At 42.5% G+C, this 18134-nt stretch overlaps 2 protein-coding genes across 2 annotated transcripts; one reads left to right on the forward strand and one right to left on the reverse strand.

Annotated features, from left to right (window-relative positions):
- Positions 1–238: 238 nt before the first annotated feature.
- LOC125009272 (dipeptidyl peptidase 9-like) lies at positions 239–13122 on the forward strand. The gene is made up of 21 exons (XM_047587057.1): positions 239–386; positions 1784–1874; positions 2442–2686; positions 3558–3670; positions 4343–4516; positions 5377–5545; positions 5639–5749; positions 5917–6045; positions 6162–6223; positions 6343–6443; positions 6936–7113; positions 7254–7413; positions 7584–7663; positions 8135–8305; positions 8591–8726; positions 8844–8989; positions 9551–9697; positions 9853–10005; positions 10136–10278; positions 11021–11132; positions 11943–13122. The coding sequence occupies exons 2-21, from the start codon at positions 1819–1821 to the stop codon at positions 12033–12035; spliced, it is 2679 nt and encodes an 892-aa protein (XP_047443013.1). The 5' UTR covers positions 239–386; positions 1784–1818; the 3' UTR covers positions 12036–13122.
- A 701-nt stretch (positions 13123–13823) lies between these two features.
- LOC125009273 (angiopoietin-related protein 4-like) lies at positions 13824–16604 on the reverse strand. Its single transcript, XM_047587059.1, has 7 exons — positions 16061–16604; positions 15798–15908; positions 15601–15688; positions 15052–15165; positions 14837–14932; positions 14462–14737; positions 13824–14361 (listed from the first exon to the last, which is right to left on the reverse strand). The coding sequence occupies exons 1-7, from the start codon at positions 16523–16525 to the stop codon at positions 14180–14182; spliced, it is 1332 nt and encodes a 443-aa protein (XP_047443015.1). The 5' UTR covers positions 16526–16604; the 3' UTR covers positions 13824–14179.
- Positions 16605–18134: the final 1530 nt, after the last annotated feature.

Below are 18134 nucleotides of genomic sequence, written 5' to 3' on the forward strand. Positions count from 1 at the left end.
AAAAAAAATTATAGATTCTAAACCATTGGATATTATTTATAGATTTGAATTATAAAATTTTAAATTCTTTTTTTTTTATGACAAACTTATGTTATTGCTGCTGTACATTTCTGTCGTTTAGGAGCAAGAAGAAAACTGAAAACAACGAACCACACAGGAGTGAGATAAAAAACTTGTCTGATCACATCCGGGTTAAAGGGTTTAATTTTATAACGTTTGATTCCACAGTTTACTTCCGCGTTGTTAGCATATTAGCATCAAGCTACATGCGCTCTGCTGAGGGAAAGTAGTTATCTTCTCCTATTTATACGCGCTCTGGCTGCCGTGTTCAACACACGCGTTCATTCGACAAAAGGACGAACGCTTCCGAGGTCATTGGGCAGAAAGTAAGCCACAAACGAAAGAGCATTTTATTGTTTTTATTAGTTTCCTTCGTTATCTCTGTGTGGTGTTGTGGCTCGCTAGCTGCTAGCTTCCGGGGCGGCTGGTCTTCTTCTGCCTGAGCTTTACCTGTTACAGTGGAGAGGGATTTAAATGTTGTCCAGGTGTTTGCTGTTTGTCGGGTTTGCTGCGCACTCGGGCAGATGTTTTTTTGTTGGTCGATAAGCTGAAGTTGCACATTTAGCATTTAGCTGATGTGTCAAAACAGAAACTGAAGCTGTCTCCAGCAACAAATCCATGTATTCATTCATGAACACAAGATGTACAGGTTGAGAGGAAGAAAAAAGCTGCTGTTTAGTTGTTATTTTATTATAAAATTTACTGAGTTCATGAAAACAAGACCAAGGATCACAATTATTTTTTATTAAAATTACATATGAAGTGTTGGGTACAATAACCTAGGACCATATTACAGCCTGTGCTCTGTAAATAAAATAGAAAACAAATCACTTTCATTAAAAATTACATCCATGGTTAAACTGACATTTATTGTTTACAAATGTCTCGTTTTGATTAATTCAGTCTGCTTCTAGTCAAGTATTTTGAGGAAAATGTGGCACAGTGATTTTTTTTCCATCAAATCATATTCATTGACTTGACAGTTTATTAGATACACACCTGAAAACTGGTGCAGTCTGATGTAATAACAATCCCACACTAAGTGTGAATTTAGCATTTGTTTAAAAGCACAGAGAAAGCTGTGGATCGAGTTGTATTTTTAGTTTGGGGGCTGAGGTTTGCACTGCTATCGAACTGTATTGATGTACCGTAGATGTTTCTGTTATTTTGCCAACCTTAGATTAAATTTTCATCTTGAATCACCTCCTTTCTTACACTGTTTCACCATAAGTCGAACATTATTGCAGTCTTGAAGGGGCCTTTAGTGCAGGACTTGGACAGGATTTCTTTTCACTAGTTCCATAATGTTTTGCCAAAGTGTCTCAATAAGATGCAGAACTGGTGAACGCGGCCGCGGCCTCGTTTTCTGGGAATTAACTTTTGAAGAATTTGCTCTTCGTTTAGGCGGCAGAGCAGCCTGCAGTTTGCATCCTGCGGTAAAAATGTGGAGTAACGGTGTAAAATTTGCCACAGTTATGACACAGGCAGAGTCGTGCAGCTGAGTCACGCTCGGCTCAAAGTGTTGCAGGTGGTCGGCTGAAGAGCAGCTCCTCCATGAAGCTGGACGGAGAAATAATCCGACAACGAGGCCGCGACTTCAGTAACAGTTTCCCCGCTCATATCGTGTCTTCTTAACTTAGGGTGTCTCCTAGTTTCTGTTCTGTTTAAATTATTTGATCGCGAGTTAAAAGTGGGGTCATTGTGCTTTCCTGGTGTTTTACAGGGTGTCGGGTCTGGTTCAGGGTCGTTGAACGGTTAATGTACAGAGTAAAGAGGCTGAAAATTGAAGACAAAACAGAAGACGGCCAGGACAAGTAAGTGGAAACTTTCTACACTCATTTGGTTCAGTTTGATTAAATAATTGTTTTAGGAGAATTAAAATTAATAATGCTTTTATATCACGTTTTCTAAAGATTAGAATATGAAAAGGTGTGAATGATAAAGGTGGATAAACCATAGGATAAGATAAACCATGTTTATCACCTTAGTTTAGCTAAGCTTCGTTAGATAACAGGCACAAAATACAACTGATGGAGATGGAAATGTTTTGTAGGTATCGGATCATGCACCAACATATTTTACAAATTACAGTTTTGGCCTGCGGGTGGCTCTAAAAGAAAAGCTGAGAAGTTTAAGATTCCTGGACTGAGTTTAATGCTAATCGATCCAGTGGTTGGTCCAGGACTCGTCAATAGACAGAATCAGTGTAATGCTAAAAATAGCGTTGGAAAGTTAATTGGGAAGATGTATTGATAGTTTAAGAGAATAGAGCAGATCTGGATTGTTAGATAAAGACATATATTAAGTCTGCTAATGCTCCACTGCTGCTGTGACTGACTTGAGCTCGATCTGAGCTGATCAACCTGATCGTCTGTCGACAGCGTCAGAGAGGCACTGGCAGACATGACGGGGGTGGACGAGCTCTCGGACAGCACCGAGGTTGTGGAGATGGAGGACGTGAACTCCACTCAGTTCCAGGTGGAGAAGCACACGTGGGACGGCTTTCGCAAGATCATCCACAACAGCCGCAAACACACCAGCGTGGTCATCAGCAAGGCGCCGCACGACTTCCAGTTCATCCAGAAAGATGAGGCCAGTCCGCACTCTCATCGCATCTACTACCTTGGTGAGCGGACTCGACTGACGGCCTGAGATCTGACACAGTGATCCTACACAGGGTTTAAAAAAAGAAATAAAAAAAAAAAAGAAACTCAGATAAGGAAGCTGGTCTCGACGTGTTGGTTTGCACATTCAGCGGCTTCTTTTCAGTCCCTTTGAAACGATTCTGTGAATAATCTCTGGATGCAGCTGGTGACTCAGAGTTGCCATTTTTAAGCTCGTTTGATTTTCACAGACCTGCAGTTTGCACCGGACAAAATGTGGAAGTCAACCAAGAACACCATTTTGCTTTGTGCACATCTTTCTACTTTTTTTTTCTTTTCTTTTTTTCCCTGTTGCAGCAGAATTTCTGCAAATTGGTTGTGGTTTTTACTGCCCTGTCTCAAGCAGTCAGTTGTAGAGACGTGACACCGTGTCTGGGGCTGTGAAAGTGCTGCAGTGTTTGATCTGCACCACAGCTCGGTTCGGTCGTTCGCCGTTTAAGCTGTCCAGCTCGTAGCGCACAAAAATGCGTAATTTCTAAACGTCTTTTTGTAAAACTGGCAGTTTGCATCAGACTCAACCATTGCACAGAGAGAAAGAACAGGAACTAAAACCATTGAATGGGCCAAAGATAGATCAGGATGCAAAATAGCCAGACAGGAGTTTATTGTTCATTCAGCAGAAATGCAGCTGCGTCACAAAGTAAATAAGAATTTACAGCAGACAACGTATTATGAGCAGGTTACTGTAATTACAGGATGTAATTCAGAAGCAGAAACACGTCTCTAAGAAACTTGTGTGCATCATCATCATCACCACTGCTCTCGATTAAGCTCTTATAAATGTGTTGGGTTAACCTTGCTTACGGTTACACATTCTCTCTGTGTCATCTCCAGGAATGCATTACGCCAGCAGGGAAAATGCGTTACTCTACTCAGACATTCCCAAGAAGATCCGCAAAGACGCCCTGCTGGTGTTGTCATGGAAACCGATGCTGGATCACTTCCAGGTGAGGAAGGTTTTTTCGCCTTTAACCACTCTCTCTCTCTCTCTCTCCCTGGCGTCTTTTTAAGGACATGTGTGCACATCAACATGAATGCCAGGGCCAATGGTTTTTGCTCAGAACAATGAGATGATGAGTGTAGTTGACTTCACCTCTTAGTGGTTTTAATGTTGTATCTGATCAGTAAAAAGCTGTCTGTCCTGTAGCGTTTGTTGCCAGGGTTTTTAAAAGGTTTTCTGGTTGGATTTAGGTTTAATCCCGTACAAACGTGTTCAAGAAATTGGAATTTTGACTAGAACAGAAAAACAGAATATGTTTTTTTGGCTTGAGACAACATCAGTTTTGTAAATTGTGTAGAGGTCGGTTATGAACCATTTCTTTCATAATGGACCATAACTTCAAATATTCTCCAGAGACAAATTATCTTGGACCAGGTCCTTGATGGTTGTTGATGTTAAACTGGGACTTTGCTGATTTCATAAAACTAATTTGCTGTAGCTGAAGACAGAGATGAGGTTTCATGTACCTGCTCATGGTGATTCTCTCCTTATTTCAGTGTGGTAATGTTTTCCCACCGTCTGTGTCTGTTTTCCATGCCCTGAACAAACTCTCTTTGCCCTTGACTTCGGTCAGCCAGCTTTGTCACGTTGTGTGTCCTCCTGTCACCCCTGACCCCAGGCCAGCCCTCACCACGGGGGCATCTCTCGGGAAGAGGAGCTGCTGCGGGAGAGGAAGCGTTTGGGGGTATCAGGCATCACCTCCTACGACTACCACCGGCCCAGCGGCCTCTTCCTCTTTCAGGCCAACAGCAGCCTGTACTACTGCCGCGACGGTGGAAACAACAGCCTCATTGTGAGTTATTAAGGAACGACTGGTTCGTACACACCTGATAGAGGCTGATTGGGAGGAGATTTATTTTGAGGACAACGGATGGAAATTAGCTTCTAGCTAAATCCGTCATATTTTACACAGTGTTGTGTATTTGTAGCAAGTGTTAATTTGCGCTGTCCTCATTAAATAGACAAATAAAATAAATAAAATTATAAGCTTCGAATGCCGCCTTTAGGCTAATGTGAAGTTGGCTGTTCTTTCACACTTTATGGTATTCAGCAGTTGTTTAAAATAACTGAGAGTTTGTCGTACTATTGAATTGCATTGTGTTGTACCAACACATGTTGCTATTATTTTGACAAACCCACTTTAGTCAATGGCTGAGAGAATAGATTTGAATCCACAACCTTCTTCCTGTGAGGCATCATTGAGCTGTAAAGCAGTTAGATCCATATATTTTTAATTTAGCTGTTCAAAAACTATTAAATAATATTAAATTAGTTAAATATCAGAAAAGAGCCAAACAGGAATCTTCATATTTACGGTTTCTTCTAATCTTAGCTGCTGTATAAACATAGATGAACTGAGCAGTTCACACTTCTGGTTTCAAGAGGTCACCACAAAAGAAACTGAATAAATTGTTTTTCCTGTCGTTAATAAAGTGTTGTACTGTAACGATATAAGACAGAAATCTTCAAACTGATACCTACACATATGTGTTCTGTATTAAACTCGGCCTAGTGCTTTTTATAAATATACATTATTATTATCATGTTGCATTTAATATTAAGTTATCCCTTGTCCCTTTACAAAAATATGTTGGATTCATGTTTATGTGTATTTAAATAACTTTAAATTTGCGGTGTGTGTGTATTTTTCAGACTTCTCCTGTAAAACCCGTGGAGATTAAGAGCCAGAATTCAGGAACGCGCATGGACCCCAAGATCTGCCCCGGCGACCCCAACTTCATCGGCTTCATCAACAACAACGACATCTGGGTGACGAACATCGAGACGGGAGAAGAGAGGAGACTCACCTTCTGCCACAAATGTCAGGGCCGCATGATTTTTTTAACGCAGACGCTCTCAACCTTAACCTTTAAGACGGTGCCCTGAAGATCAGCTGTTTCGTTTCTTGTTTTAGGCGTCGAAAACCCAAAAGAGGATCCTAAATCTGCTGGTATAGCTACTTTTGTAACCCAAGAAGAATTCGATCGCTTCACTGGATACTGGTGGTCTCCGGCTGCGTGTGAAGGTGACTAAATAAACTGTCAGCGCTCAGTTTTCAACCATTACAATAAAATAAACCATTGTATTAACATCAAGATTAAGAAATTGGTCATTTAAGGCACGTTTCTCGTTCCAAAAGGAAAAATAATTGTGGCTTCTAACCACTTTCCTACTCATCTCTGTTTGAGTCAGAGTCTGACGGGGGTAAGACTCTGCAGATTTTGTATGAGGAGGTGGACGAGTCCGAGGTGGAGATCATCCACGTCCCGTCTCCAGCTCTGGAGGAGCGTAAGACAGACGTCTACAGATACCCACGTGCAGGTATGAACACGCCGTCATTTGATATTTGCGTTGCTGCCGTTTCTCGCATTTCCCTTCACTGTGTGTACATCCGTCAACGTTTGGCAGTTTGCGTTTATACTTTCATTTCTTCACAGGCAGCAAGAATCCTGATATCACCCTCAAAATAGCAGAAATCAGGACGGACGGTCTCGGCAAAGTGAGTACCGGTTCGGTCCCTCGGAGCGTCCTGATGCGGTTGTGGATGTTTTCATCTGCAGTCAAAAGGACACTGGAACGGTCTGAGCTGTGGTCTGCTTGGTGTCATTTCTCCCTCAGATTGTCAGCACACAGGAAAAGGAGCTGCCTGTGCCCTTCAGCCGCCTGTTTCCCACTGCAGAGTACATTACGAGGGCCGGATGGACGAGAGACGGTCGATAGTAAGTTTCTTTCCTCTAAGAGGCAGATTTAGCTCCGTTCTCTGCACAAGCTCCCGTCCAGTGATGCCGGTAACGCGTTACTCTAATCCGACCACTTTTTTCCAGTAATATGTAATCTAACGTGTTACTATTTCCAAACCAGTAATCAGATTAAAGTTACTTATCCAAGTTACTGTTCGTTGCTATTTTCCCATTTTATATTTTTTCTTTCTTCTTGCGTCTCCCGGACTTAAGTATGCGACCGGTCACGTTTTCAGCATGAGGACAACTCACGTGTAATATCATGCAGCGACACAAACGTAAACAACAGAGAGATAAGCGTAATATTTTGAGTTTGTGTCACCTGAAGGCAATAATATCTGTGGAGTAGTGGTTAAAGGTCACAGGTTCGCCTCCCAATTTGCTCTCGGGTGCAAGGATCAATGTAACTAATAAAACTAATAAAGTAACTTTTAATCCGACTTTCTCCGTCTCCGTCTCTGTGTCCGTCAGTGCGTGGGCGGTCATGATGGACAGACGGCAGCAGCATCTCCAGTTAGTCCTGCTGCCTCCTGCGCTCTTCATCCCCGTCCATCAGGACGAAGCCAAAAGACAAGAGAGCCTGGAGGCCCTCGGAGACACAGTCCAACCCTTCATCATCTACCAGGAGACGAGTGATATCTGGATCAATGTGAGGCACAGGGCTGTTTTTAGTTTTCCTCAAAAATGTCTGTGTCAGTTATTTGTCGTAAAAACATTTCTGCTCTGGTCTCGGTTTATGTTGTATGTTATTACGTTTTTCTCACTGCAAGTGTTTCGTTTGTCCTCCAGGTCCATGACATCTTCCATCCTTTCATCCAAACCAGTGAGGATGAGTTCACCTTCATCACAGTAAACGAGTCCAAAACCGGCTTCTGCCACCTGTATAAGATCACCTCAGTGTTAGAGCGCGGCAGATATCACTGGGCCAAAGGCTACACACACTCTGAAGGTACGAAGAAATAAAGTCTGAACACGGCTTCAAGTAATATTTAGTCATTTTGTTGCCATGGTCACATTTTCCTCTTTCAGGTAGAGTTCACTTTCTGTTCTATTTGAATTTTTGTTTTTATTTTCACTTTCAATTTATGCCGTCACATTTTTTTTCTCCTCTGTCACCAGATGATTTCAAGTGTCCAGTCAAAGAGGAGGTGACTGTCACCAGTGGGGACTGGGAGGTGCTGGCCAATCACGGAGCAAAGGTAACTCCCCACCATCCCACATATCTACCTACACTACTGACAATAATGTATATGTAACTATATTAAACACTTTCTACAAAGAAAAATGCTCATGAGTCCACTAAGCTGTAAATTACAGTTAGGATTCACTATGTGGCGGCTGCAGGAGTGAAATAAATTTGGTCATTTAGGCCTAAATAATATAAATTTAATTTAATCACATAGTGTTTTTGTTGTTGTAAGTGTGAAGAATACACAGTATGTATCTTATGAGGCTTTGTAATAATATTGTAACGATCATATTATCTTTAGGTGTTTAAAAATAAAATAATTTTATGTATCATATATCATCTATCATCCATAAATTAGGGAAAACTCAATGATTTTCGAGACTTGAATAAAGAATATTAATATGTAGAATGAAACAATAACACGTCATCAAAGGAGATTGTAACTGACTAAGTTTTCTTGCTCTGTGGTGTTTTTATGCAGCGCTCGTCAAGTCCTCAGATTTGGGTGGACGAAGCAGCAAAGCTGGTTTACTTCCAGGGAACCAAAGACTCGCCCCTGGAGCATCACCTTTATGTGGTGAGCTACGACTCGCCGGGCGAAATCGTCAGACTCACCAAACCCGGCTTCTCCCACAGCTGCTCCGTGAGCCAGGTAACACAACACACACCGATACCGAAGAGAGGTTTATCTGTTGTTACCTGTTCCTTTCTTTTGTTAACTTGCCTTGTTTTTAAGTTCTATAATGAAAATAAATTGTTGCTCCTTTTCACTATGTACCAGTAGATAGTTTCATGTGTCATTATAAAAGACTGTGCCCTTTCACTATAATATACGTACATAATAATAGCACAAAATATCATCATTAGAGATGTTGACCTCATCTCCTCCGTTCAAGTGTTCTCTGAATCTTTGTTTCATCTCTTTTCTTTCACGCAGACCTTTGACATGTTTATCAGCCACTACAGCAGCTTGAACACTACGCCCTGTGTTCACATCTACAAGCTGAGCGGCTCAGACAGCGACCCCCTGCACAAAGAGCCCCAGTTCTGTGCCAGCATGATGGAAGCTTCAAGTGAGAAATACCTTGTTTTTTGTTTTTTTTCTTTGACTGGTTTTTAAACAATTTTATCTTATCTTGTCACTTCCTGCAGTTAAGTAGTTCTTTTTTGCGTTCGTTTTTTCTTTCCAGGCTTCTCGTTTGACCCCAGCCCTCCAGAGATCTTTAGCTTCACGGGGAAGTCGGGCTTTGAGCTCTACGGCATGTTGTATAAACCACACAACCTGGTCCCCGGCAAGAAGCATCCCACCGTCGTCTTTGTTTACGGGGGTCCTCAGGTTCGATCTCTGCCTCTCCCAAGTACATGTTGTTGTGTTGTGCTCTTTCTGCATCATTACGCTCCATCTACTCGGATGTCTTCTTATATTGAATATGATATTGGCTCCACAGTGATCGGTTGTAGAAGCATAACGAGGATTAACTCTCAAGGGTTCAGCCTTTTGCTTTGACTCCTCACATACTGGTCATACAACATGACCTCATGCCCTCAGGCAGACGGCACAGAGCCATAAAAACGCACACAAACAGATTCCACTAAACAAATCATACTAATATTCATGGGATAATATGAAATAAGAGACTGTGCAGTTTCATTCTGTTATTTAATGCTCTGAGTAATGTCTGTATTTACTTATTTTAATGTGGATGTGTGGTATGCCACTGTGAGGAGCCCCCTGCAATCACTTATACAATGACAATAAAGGCATGTTATATTCTATTATATTATATTAGACACTTAAGCAGGATAGATGCATGCGACAGTTAAGTTTTTCTTTGTTAGTGGAGGAAGGTCGTTGGTTGTAGTGACACTAACATTAACGTGATGTTTATTCTTCCAGGTGCAGTTAGTTAATAACTCTTATAAAGGAGTGAAGTACCTGCGGTTGATCACGCTGGCGTCTCTGGGCTACGTCGTGTTGGTGATCGATGGACGGGGCTCCTGTCAGCGAGGACTCAAGTTTGAAGGAGCAGTAAAGGACAAAATGGTACGAGGATCGATGTGAAGACTTCAGACGCATACGACATAACAGCGTTTTTATTTTAGACAGTTTAATTAACTTTACTGACATTAGATAGCGAGTACGTAGATGTGTCAAAGTGAATGAGGTGTTAACGTCTCAAACATCTGTTCTCCGTCCAGGGTCAGGTGGAGATTGAAGACCAGGTGGAGGGTTTGCACTACGTAGCTGACAAGTACAAGTTTGTGGACCTGAGTCGTGTCGCCATCCACGGCTGGTCGTACGGAGGCTTCCTCTCCCTCATGGGCCTCATCCACAAACCCGACGTCTTTAAGGTTTAAACCACAAACGTTTTTTTATAACTGAATTATTCTATTTTTATATTCTGCTCCAGCTGTGAATTATTCTTTTGTTTTTTATGAGTGGAAAACAGATAAAGTGACTCCCTGTTTGTTTGTTGATCAGGTTGCCATAGCAGGCGCTCCAGTGACCCTGTGGATGGCCTACGACACCGGCTACACGGAGCGATATCTGGACACGCCCGAGAAAAACCAGAAGGGATATGAAGCTTGTTCTGTCGCCCTGCATGTCGACAAACTCCCCAGCGAGTGAGAACTGTCATATATTTATAACGCAACATGTCTGGGATTATAACTTTATGCCTTTATGGATGTTTATCAGGGAGTTACAGCATCAGTTTTCCAACTAACACTATCTCTTTTTTTATCTAACACTTCATTGTCCTCTTCTGTCTGAGAGGAAAGCTGACTGTGTAGATTTCACAGCACAGTGCTGGTGGTTGTTTACTTGTACGTTAAAGGTGGATGTAACTATCGGGTTTTAGTAGAATACCACTCTTCACTGCCTGCTAGATCTCTACAAAGTCTCCAGTAGACTCTCAGTTCAGCTCTTGATGAATCCCACCGTGTTCCCGGACCTATTCTGGGTTTACCCCGGGGTCTCCTCCTCCTCCTCCTCGCTGGCCGGTGAACCTCCATCTGCATCTGCCGTTAGCCAAATTAATTTCATCTCATCGCTCCTTTAAAAAAATAAATAAAAAAATTCTATAATTAATTAGATCCTAGATCTCAAAATAAGCTGCTTATGGGAGCTGGACTGAAGTGATTGACGGGCCTGTTCTGGTTTCCACTCTCTTCCAACCTTCACTCGTTCCTCCATCTCCTCCTGATTAGGCCACGATTAAGTCCTCAAACCATTAACGCTGTGGCTACATCTGCCTTTTTATATACAGTCTGTGATGTAGACATAAACATGTACAGCTCGATTGTGTTTCTGTTTTCATGCTGGTTGTGTGTGAATAACGTGTGTGCATCTTTGTGTCCACCACAGGCCCAACAGGCTGCTGATCCTGCATGGATTCCTAGATGAGAACGTGCACTTTTTCCACACTAACTTCCTGGTGTCTCAGCTGATCCGAGCGGGGAAGCCGTACAGCCTGCAGGTACGACGCTTTAGCCCCATCACATAGAGGATTTAAGATTTGCTTAGAGGGAGTGAGCTTAAGAAAAACTTTATTTTAATTGTATGCTATAGATACAATGAAAATCATAAGGACCATTTTCTAAGAAGAATAACATAGAAATGTATAAAAATACTTGTCAATTCATTTTATGTCTATTTATTATGATATATATCAAGAATTTTATAATATTCAGGTGGGTTAAAGCCAGAGGGAGTATCCAGTATCCAGATTTCTCTGCATTTATGTAGAATAGAGGATGTGAAATACTAGACTCAAGCTGCAAAATATTTGATTGATTAGACATTTTTTATATATATATTTTTTTTAAATTTTCGCCAAATTCGAATTTAAATTTCTTTAAAAACACATCAACAAAACCCCAACGTCTTTTAGTATGTTAGTATTTAGCTATGTTTTTAGCTAAAACTGTCCAGAAAGTAATTGACAGATTGACAGTTTTAACTGTAATCGTAGCTAAATGTTTTGTCATTAGGGGAACTTGACAGAGTCGGCATGTAATAAATATGCAGCGTTGTGATAGTAGCGATGGGGGGCGGGGCCTACTGTGGGCTTAGATTGAAATAAAAAAATGTATATATATATTTGAACCTGTGTATTATTTGAATAGCAAAATGATAATAAGTTTAATATAGATCACATATAGTATGTAGGGGGTCCCTACTTAATCTCTCCATCAGTTTGGGGCCCTTGTCCTGAAAAAAGACCCCTGATTTAAAAGGATTGATCACATTTGTTAATTGTGTTGTTTTCTGTTTTTTTTTTTTCCAGGTTTATCCCAATGAACGACACAGCATCAGGTGTCCAGAGTCTGGAGAGCACTATGAGATTACACTGCTGCACTTCCTCCAGCAGAACCTCTGATAAGCCTTTCATTTCACGGCCTCCTCTCTTCCTGCTCTCTTCTCCTCATCCTCCCTTTCACATTCCTGCATCAACCTCTCTCTCTTCACTCAGTTTTAATGCAGTCTATGCCAAACCTCATCACACCTCAAAGAGTTTTTAATCAGTCTTTCAGGTGCTGCAGCATTTTAGCGTCAGTGAATTCTTTAAAAGATTAAAGTTTCAGGCTTTAAAGCTGCGTTTCCACAGCGGAGGGGAAAAAGGATTGCTTTACGCTACGAAACAAGTAGAGGGCGCCGTTTACCCAGAACAATCAGGGCCGGAGCTTTCTGAGTATGTTACAGACGTGATTATTGATGTTTAAGGAGCCGCTTGTTGCGCCGACATAATGGAATCATCAGCAATGCAAAGTACAGACACGGACCTTTCCTTTTCCTTTTGGTGCTTCTGTTTTACTAGGACCCATCACTATTTCCCTCTGTGAATAAACACTGGTGTGATGTTATCAAATGTAATAACAAGCAGCGCTTAACCTTCTCTGTCGGACACGTCGTAGTCTTATTTGCTTTGTGATTTGTCTCTTATGTGTTGTCATAGCTGACGTTTTATGTGGTTTGCCGAACTTTGGCGAATACACGCGAGGAAGGAAAAAAAAAAAGTTAAATGCCACATTTTATTGTGTATTATTAAAAAAATATTGACTTTTATGGATTCTTATGCATTCATAAATGGTGGACATATGTAGCGACCTGTCGCTGTTGCTTTAACTTTTCTGGGGAGCTTCTTTTTTCTTCTGCCGCTGAGGACGTTTGCACAGTACAGTACGTATTTGCCTTGGTGCCAACACACTCGCTTACAAAGTGATGTGAAACAAAATCGTTGGCAGTCTGAGGTGCCTTGAGTTTCAGAGCGCCCGCTCATAAAGTGCATATATATATAAATATAAATATATATCAGGGAATCTGTCAAAGGACCTACGACGATAAAATGCCTTGTAACTCAAGTGTCTGATGAACATCTGTAAGATGAGCGACCATGACCTGTACATGGTTAAATGTACTCTCAGATACTAAAGAAATAAAAAGAAGTGAACAATCTTTTTTTCCAAGTCTTGTCACATGGCAACTTTTATTATTTGTAGAAGCTGTTCAGTGACCATGTTCTGGAAAGATGAGGGATGTTAAGGCAGTGATGCGTTATCGGTCAAGTTTAGAAGCACGGAGATAAAACACGACTAAAGGCGTAAAAAGTAAACTTAAACAAAGAAAAGTGTTGTTAATTTACTCTAAGGATCTACTCTGAAAACACAGTGGTTGCAACAATGCAGCTCTATATTTCTGTGGCTGCGTGGCTTATTTATTACTCGTTATTGTACCTGATTTGTAACGTTCAGATGTGTAAAGTGTGTGAACCGTGTGTGTGATCACAGCTTGTTGTGACGTAGGAGGGAAAACTCTTCTCCGATCAGAAGGAATTACTTATTGCTTTGCAGTTGAATAAAAAATAAATAAATAAACGAGAAGATGTCAGCTTTTCCGGTGCATGTCGTATACACTGATCAGCCGTAACATTATGACCACCTGCCTAAACCATCCCTGGCCTGTCGAGGTTTGCTCCTGTATCGCTGAATGGGTGAAGTGCTGAAAGAAAGATGACATCTTCTGCCTCCGTTTACTAAAATATGTTGAGTTCATGTTAATCTGCAGTACCTCCACAGACCTGCCAAGGACCTACGGATTAAAGTGTAAAATCCATCATCTGTTTTCTGCGGGTTTATTCATTTGGGACTCAGTTGATGAAGAGCCGGGATCGATTTCACCTTTAAAAAGTTTATTTCTATACACTCCACATGTAACAAAATAAAAACAAATATGTTTAAAGTCGTGTAGAAATGTTTTTAAGTAAGAAACTACATGGTGATTCAAACAAATACAGTACATTTAGGAAAACGAGCAAAGCCCTTACGAAGGGAATAATGTGACTGTCAATATGACTGAACATGTCCCTAAGAGACAATAGGTTACCGTATAGCATAGCATAGAAACATCTGATCATCCAGTGCATTGAAAAGAACTCGCCGTGTCTTCAGTCCTTTAGTGGTTTTGGTATTTAAGTGAAAGACACTGGTTTTAATTGTCTTTGGTCTCATTCTTCGTGAGACGGGCTCATTGTTGCGTGGGAGCCGGTGCGATCTTCAGAAGAGTTGTCCTCAGGGAGTTTCTCTGTCCCTTGGTGATGGATGAAAACATGGCCTGCCTCCTGGACTGCTGTCTCCTAAGCGTGCTCGGCCTTCTGGGATACTTCCCGTTGAGGTTCGACTCACCACAGCTGCTGAACCACCAACCACCTGCAAGCACCAGAAGAGTGTTGTTTTTATTATAAATGCCTCTGACTTGTATTCACTGAGTTCACTCTATTTAATGAGGTTTTCAGAGAAGGGGTCGTACCTGAGAGCAGCTCGGCGCAGTTGACGTCTTCTGCGAGGTCGTTGTCTTGGTCGGCCGTGGAGAAGGGAAGACCGGACGCTCCGGTGGTCATGACGTCGTCCTGAACTGCAGACTCCTGCTCGAGGTGCAGGGCGAACTTCTTCTCCTCTCCGTCCAGGTGGAAGCGGTAACGAGCCGCCTGCTGCTGCCCCCTCTCATCGGAGAGCTCCACCTGCAGGACGTACTGGCCTTGCTTGGAAAGCGAGTGGATGTTGCTCAAGCCCAACCAAAATTCCCCTGAGAGAGAGAAAGAAAACGCAGAGATTATTTTCATGATCGGGGCAAAGAGAGGTGCAGTTTTCACATATCAACATTGCGATGAAAGTTTCTTCTCACCGTTCAGGCTGCCGAAGCCTCTCTTGTAGCTCTCCCAAAGCTGGTTGAAATTTTGGGATCCATCTTGACGTTTCTGGATGACAGTCCATCCTCCTTCTGCACAGAGATAAAGAGAAGACAGAGGAAAAGTTGTGTTAAAGGTTTATACGTCTACACAATAAGCTCAAAGTTGTGAGGAGTCTGGATGTGGTGTTTTATAATTAGGATGAACTCACCTGAAGTAATTTCACAGAGGACGTTGAAGGGCTCAGAGTTCTCGGGCTGGATCGTGTAGACGCCGCTGGCTCTCTGCCCTCGTGCAAACAGATCGTGACAGTCTTTGGCCAAACCTGAGAAATCAGAAAGAAGACTTTCATAAATCACGGGCAATGCTGCAAGTATTTCTGCACCACTAAGCGTTCCCTGTACAGTAGGTGTGTTTTAAAAGCTGCTGTCCTCGTTTTCCCTGATCTTTGGACCGTATTGAACTGCGCTGCCAGCGAGTCAGACACTGTAAATCCAGGAGCAAAGGTGAATTTATTTTTGCTCTTGTGAATAAGTTTTATTTTTCACTTTAAAGGTAATCTCGGTTAACAGCGAGCCAAGTGACTCTGTTTATATAAGTCAGTCCTCAAGGAAAATAAAAACAGGAGTGACTGGGGTCAAAGCTCAGGTGCTAGTGTTGGTTTGTTTGAGTGGAGCTTGAACTCATCACACTGCTCTTCCCTAAATCACTTTAAATTATGTATATATAGTTTTTAAGGCTGAATGAGCAGGAATGTTACCTGATTCGAAGTAGATCAGCTCGGCTTCGCCTCTTAGCGCCGTCTCCTCGTCCCTGCGTCTGTGGGATTTGACTCTCTTGTGCCCGACCTGCAGGAAACGGTCAGAAAACATTAAGTCTCGGACGGAGGACGGTTAATTTTAAGGCCGTCTGCTGGTAGTTTAGACGGGGCCCGTGCTCGTGCAAATGTAAGCTCACCTTGCTCTGAAGTGCTTTTAGGTGCAGACTCTGTTTCTCCAGTTTGTCTTGTTGCTGCTTGATTTTCTCCACCAGTTGGTCGATGCGTCTGTTCTGAGCTGCCACCACCTTCTAGAAAAGAAGAAAACAAACATCTCGTCAGCTTCACAGCATCACTCAGTATTTACTCGTCTCGTATTTCTTATCAAGCATCCGTCTCTCTGGGATGGATGTGTCTAGATTTTAGTTTTGACTCTTCTCTTCCTGCTTAAAGATTAACTGACCTGGATGAACGGGCTCCCCGTGTGCTCGCTGTCGTTGCTGTCCAGCGTCGACTCAGTGAGCACCTCCTCCAGTCTGTCCATCCTGGAGTGGATGTCCTCCGTCTGCTTCTTCACCTCCTCCACCTCCTCGTTCACCCCCTCGACCAGCTCGGCCACCAGCCTCTCCCTCTCATCCACCTCCTTGCCTTTGGCCTTCAGGGCTTCATCCTGCTCCCGCTGCTTCCTCTGCAGCTCGGCCAACGTGCTGTTGAAAGCCTTCAGTTTGTCGCCGACGTCCCTCATCTGGGCTTTGCTCTTGTCAACGTGCTCCTTCAGACCCTGGCCCAGCTGCAGGAGGCCGTGGGCCACCACGTTCACGTCGTCCCAGGAGGCGGTTTTCTCCCTGCTCCTCCTCTCCGAGGGGAAAGCTCCCGCCGCATGCACCAAAATAGTCAAAATCAGGATCAGAAGCTGAGGCGTCTTCATCTTGGTTTCTGCTGAGAGTCTCTGGTCTGTTCTGAGATTAACTTCTGTTTCTCTCTCTCTGTGTCTGTTGTGTGCTGCTGTGAATGGCATTGTGAGGTTTTATAGGTTGGTGCTGCAGCAGAGGGCTCCTCGGATTGGCCGCTCCAAGGTAGAGGGGGAAGAGGGGGAGGAGAGGGGGGGACAGGACAGGGGCGGGGAAAGTCTTTCTTAGTGAGGACCATGATGCAATAAAAGGTCTGAATTACTGATTAAACACTCAACGATGCAGGAATGTTAACATGGGCTCAGCTTTATGTCCTCCGCTGAGATTTAACAGATACGTAGCTGCTTCTCAAAACTCTCTTATTGTCCTGTTTAGGTTCTTAGCTAAACATCTTAGTGCTGTTTCATTAATTAGTTGTTGGTCTGTGACATTGTGGTGATTAAACCCACGTAAAAGCATGTGAGAACCATCAGATCTGTTGTGATATTGTTGCCTGGTGGGAAAAAAAAAAAAAAAGGAACTAAATTTGTTCTGATAGCCAGATCTTAACCACCTACCACCAGCTTCGTTTGTTTGTATCCTTCTTGCGCCTGTCATCAGTCAGTTTCACTTCATATTTCTGATTCCGACTGACAGTTCAAACTGACAATAATCGCTCCCAGATGTGAGTTTTCGAGCCTCTAAAACTGAACGAAAACCCCGTTGAACGTCGCTGTATGTTTGTCTCATCCAGTTGCTGCATCAGGAATGCTGGAAGTGGAGTCGGTGTGAGAAGTAGGGGAAAGTTCAACCCCCGAGGCCTTTTTACAGACTCATTCCTGGTGACCAAATCCTACGATCACGCACACGCACGCACACTCACTCCCAGACACAAGGCACGTGATGCACTGATTGCCAAACACTGGAATCACACTGTAAGCTACGTGTGGCCAGACCATGGCTTTGGTTCATTCATCTGTAATGATTAATCTTTTTGGGGCTGAATAACAACTCGGTTGACAAAGAGTAAGCAATTTTTCAGGCAAAAATGCCAAATATTTCCACAATTCTTCCACGGTTCTTACTTTAAAAAGACATCAGGGAATTTTAACTTGAGAAGTTGAAAATTTCTCTAGCAGCTTTTGTTTATTTTCTGAAATTCAGATTAATTTATAATGAGAAGTGTTGTCCACTGTGGTTTTAACCTTGTGTTGTTCATTATATACATTAAACATTAAAACCGCTGACAGAAGGAGTAAATAACATTGACCATCTTGTAACAATGCAATGCTGGAGGCACAAGGAAGACCTACAAAATATTAGGGAGGTGGTCATGATGTTACGCCTGGTTGGTGTAAAATGTGCTGATTCTTAAGTCATCTGGAGAATATTGGATGTTCCTGTGATGCCTGTTTGCTCTCTCATATCTTAGGATAAATTCCTGGATGTGGTCAGTAGGCTTCATCCCCTGGGGAACATGACAAACGGTGACAAATTTAATGGCAACCGTCCAAGATTTATTGACACACTTCGAACTGGATACAGAGCCACGCTAAGTCACAACAAATGTCAACAGAACTCAAAGTTTGATGGTTGGGCAACGCTGTGACTTAATGTTTTCCACTTTTCACAAACTTCTCAGAAAAC

The sequence above is a fragment of the Mugil cephalus genome, chromosome 6 (genome assembly GCF_022458985.1).
Source record: "Mugil cephalus isolate CIBA_MC_2020 chromosome 6, CIBA_Mcephalus_1.1, whole genome shotgun sequence".
NCBI classification, from domain to species: domain Eukaryota; kingdom Metazoa; phylum Chordata; class Actinopteri; order Mugiliformes; family Mugilidae; genus Mugil; species Mugil cephalus.

Coding starts and splice junctions, on each gene's coding strand:
- LOC125009272 (XM_047587057.1), top strand. CDS start 1,819: ATGTACAGAGTAAAGAGGCTGAAAATTGAAGACAAAACAGAAGACGGC. Junction 4,517..5,376: donor GTGGAAACAACAGCCTCATT/GTGAGTTATTAA, acceptor TGTATTTTTCAG/ACTTCTCCTGTAAAACCCGT. Junction 11,133..11,942: donor GGAAGCCGTACAGCCTGCAG/GTACGACGCTTT, acceptor TTTTTTTTCCAG/GTTTATCCCAATGAACGACA.
- LOC125009273 (XM_047587059.1), bottom strand. CDS start 16,525: ATGAAGACGCCTCAGCTTCTGATCCTGATTTTGACTATTTTGGTGCAT. Junction 15,909..16,060: donor CGGGGAGCCCGTTCATCCAG/GTCAGTTAATCT, acceptor CTTCTTTTCTAG/AAGGTGGTGGCAGCTCAGAA. Junction 14,738..14,836: donor AGGCTTCGGCAGCCTGAACG/GTGAGAAGAAAC, acceptor TCTCTCTCTCAG/GGGAATTTTGGTTGGGCTTG.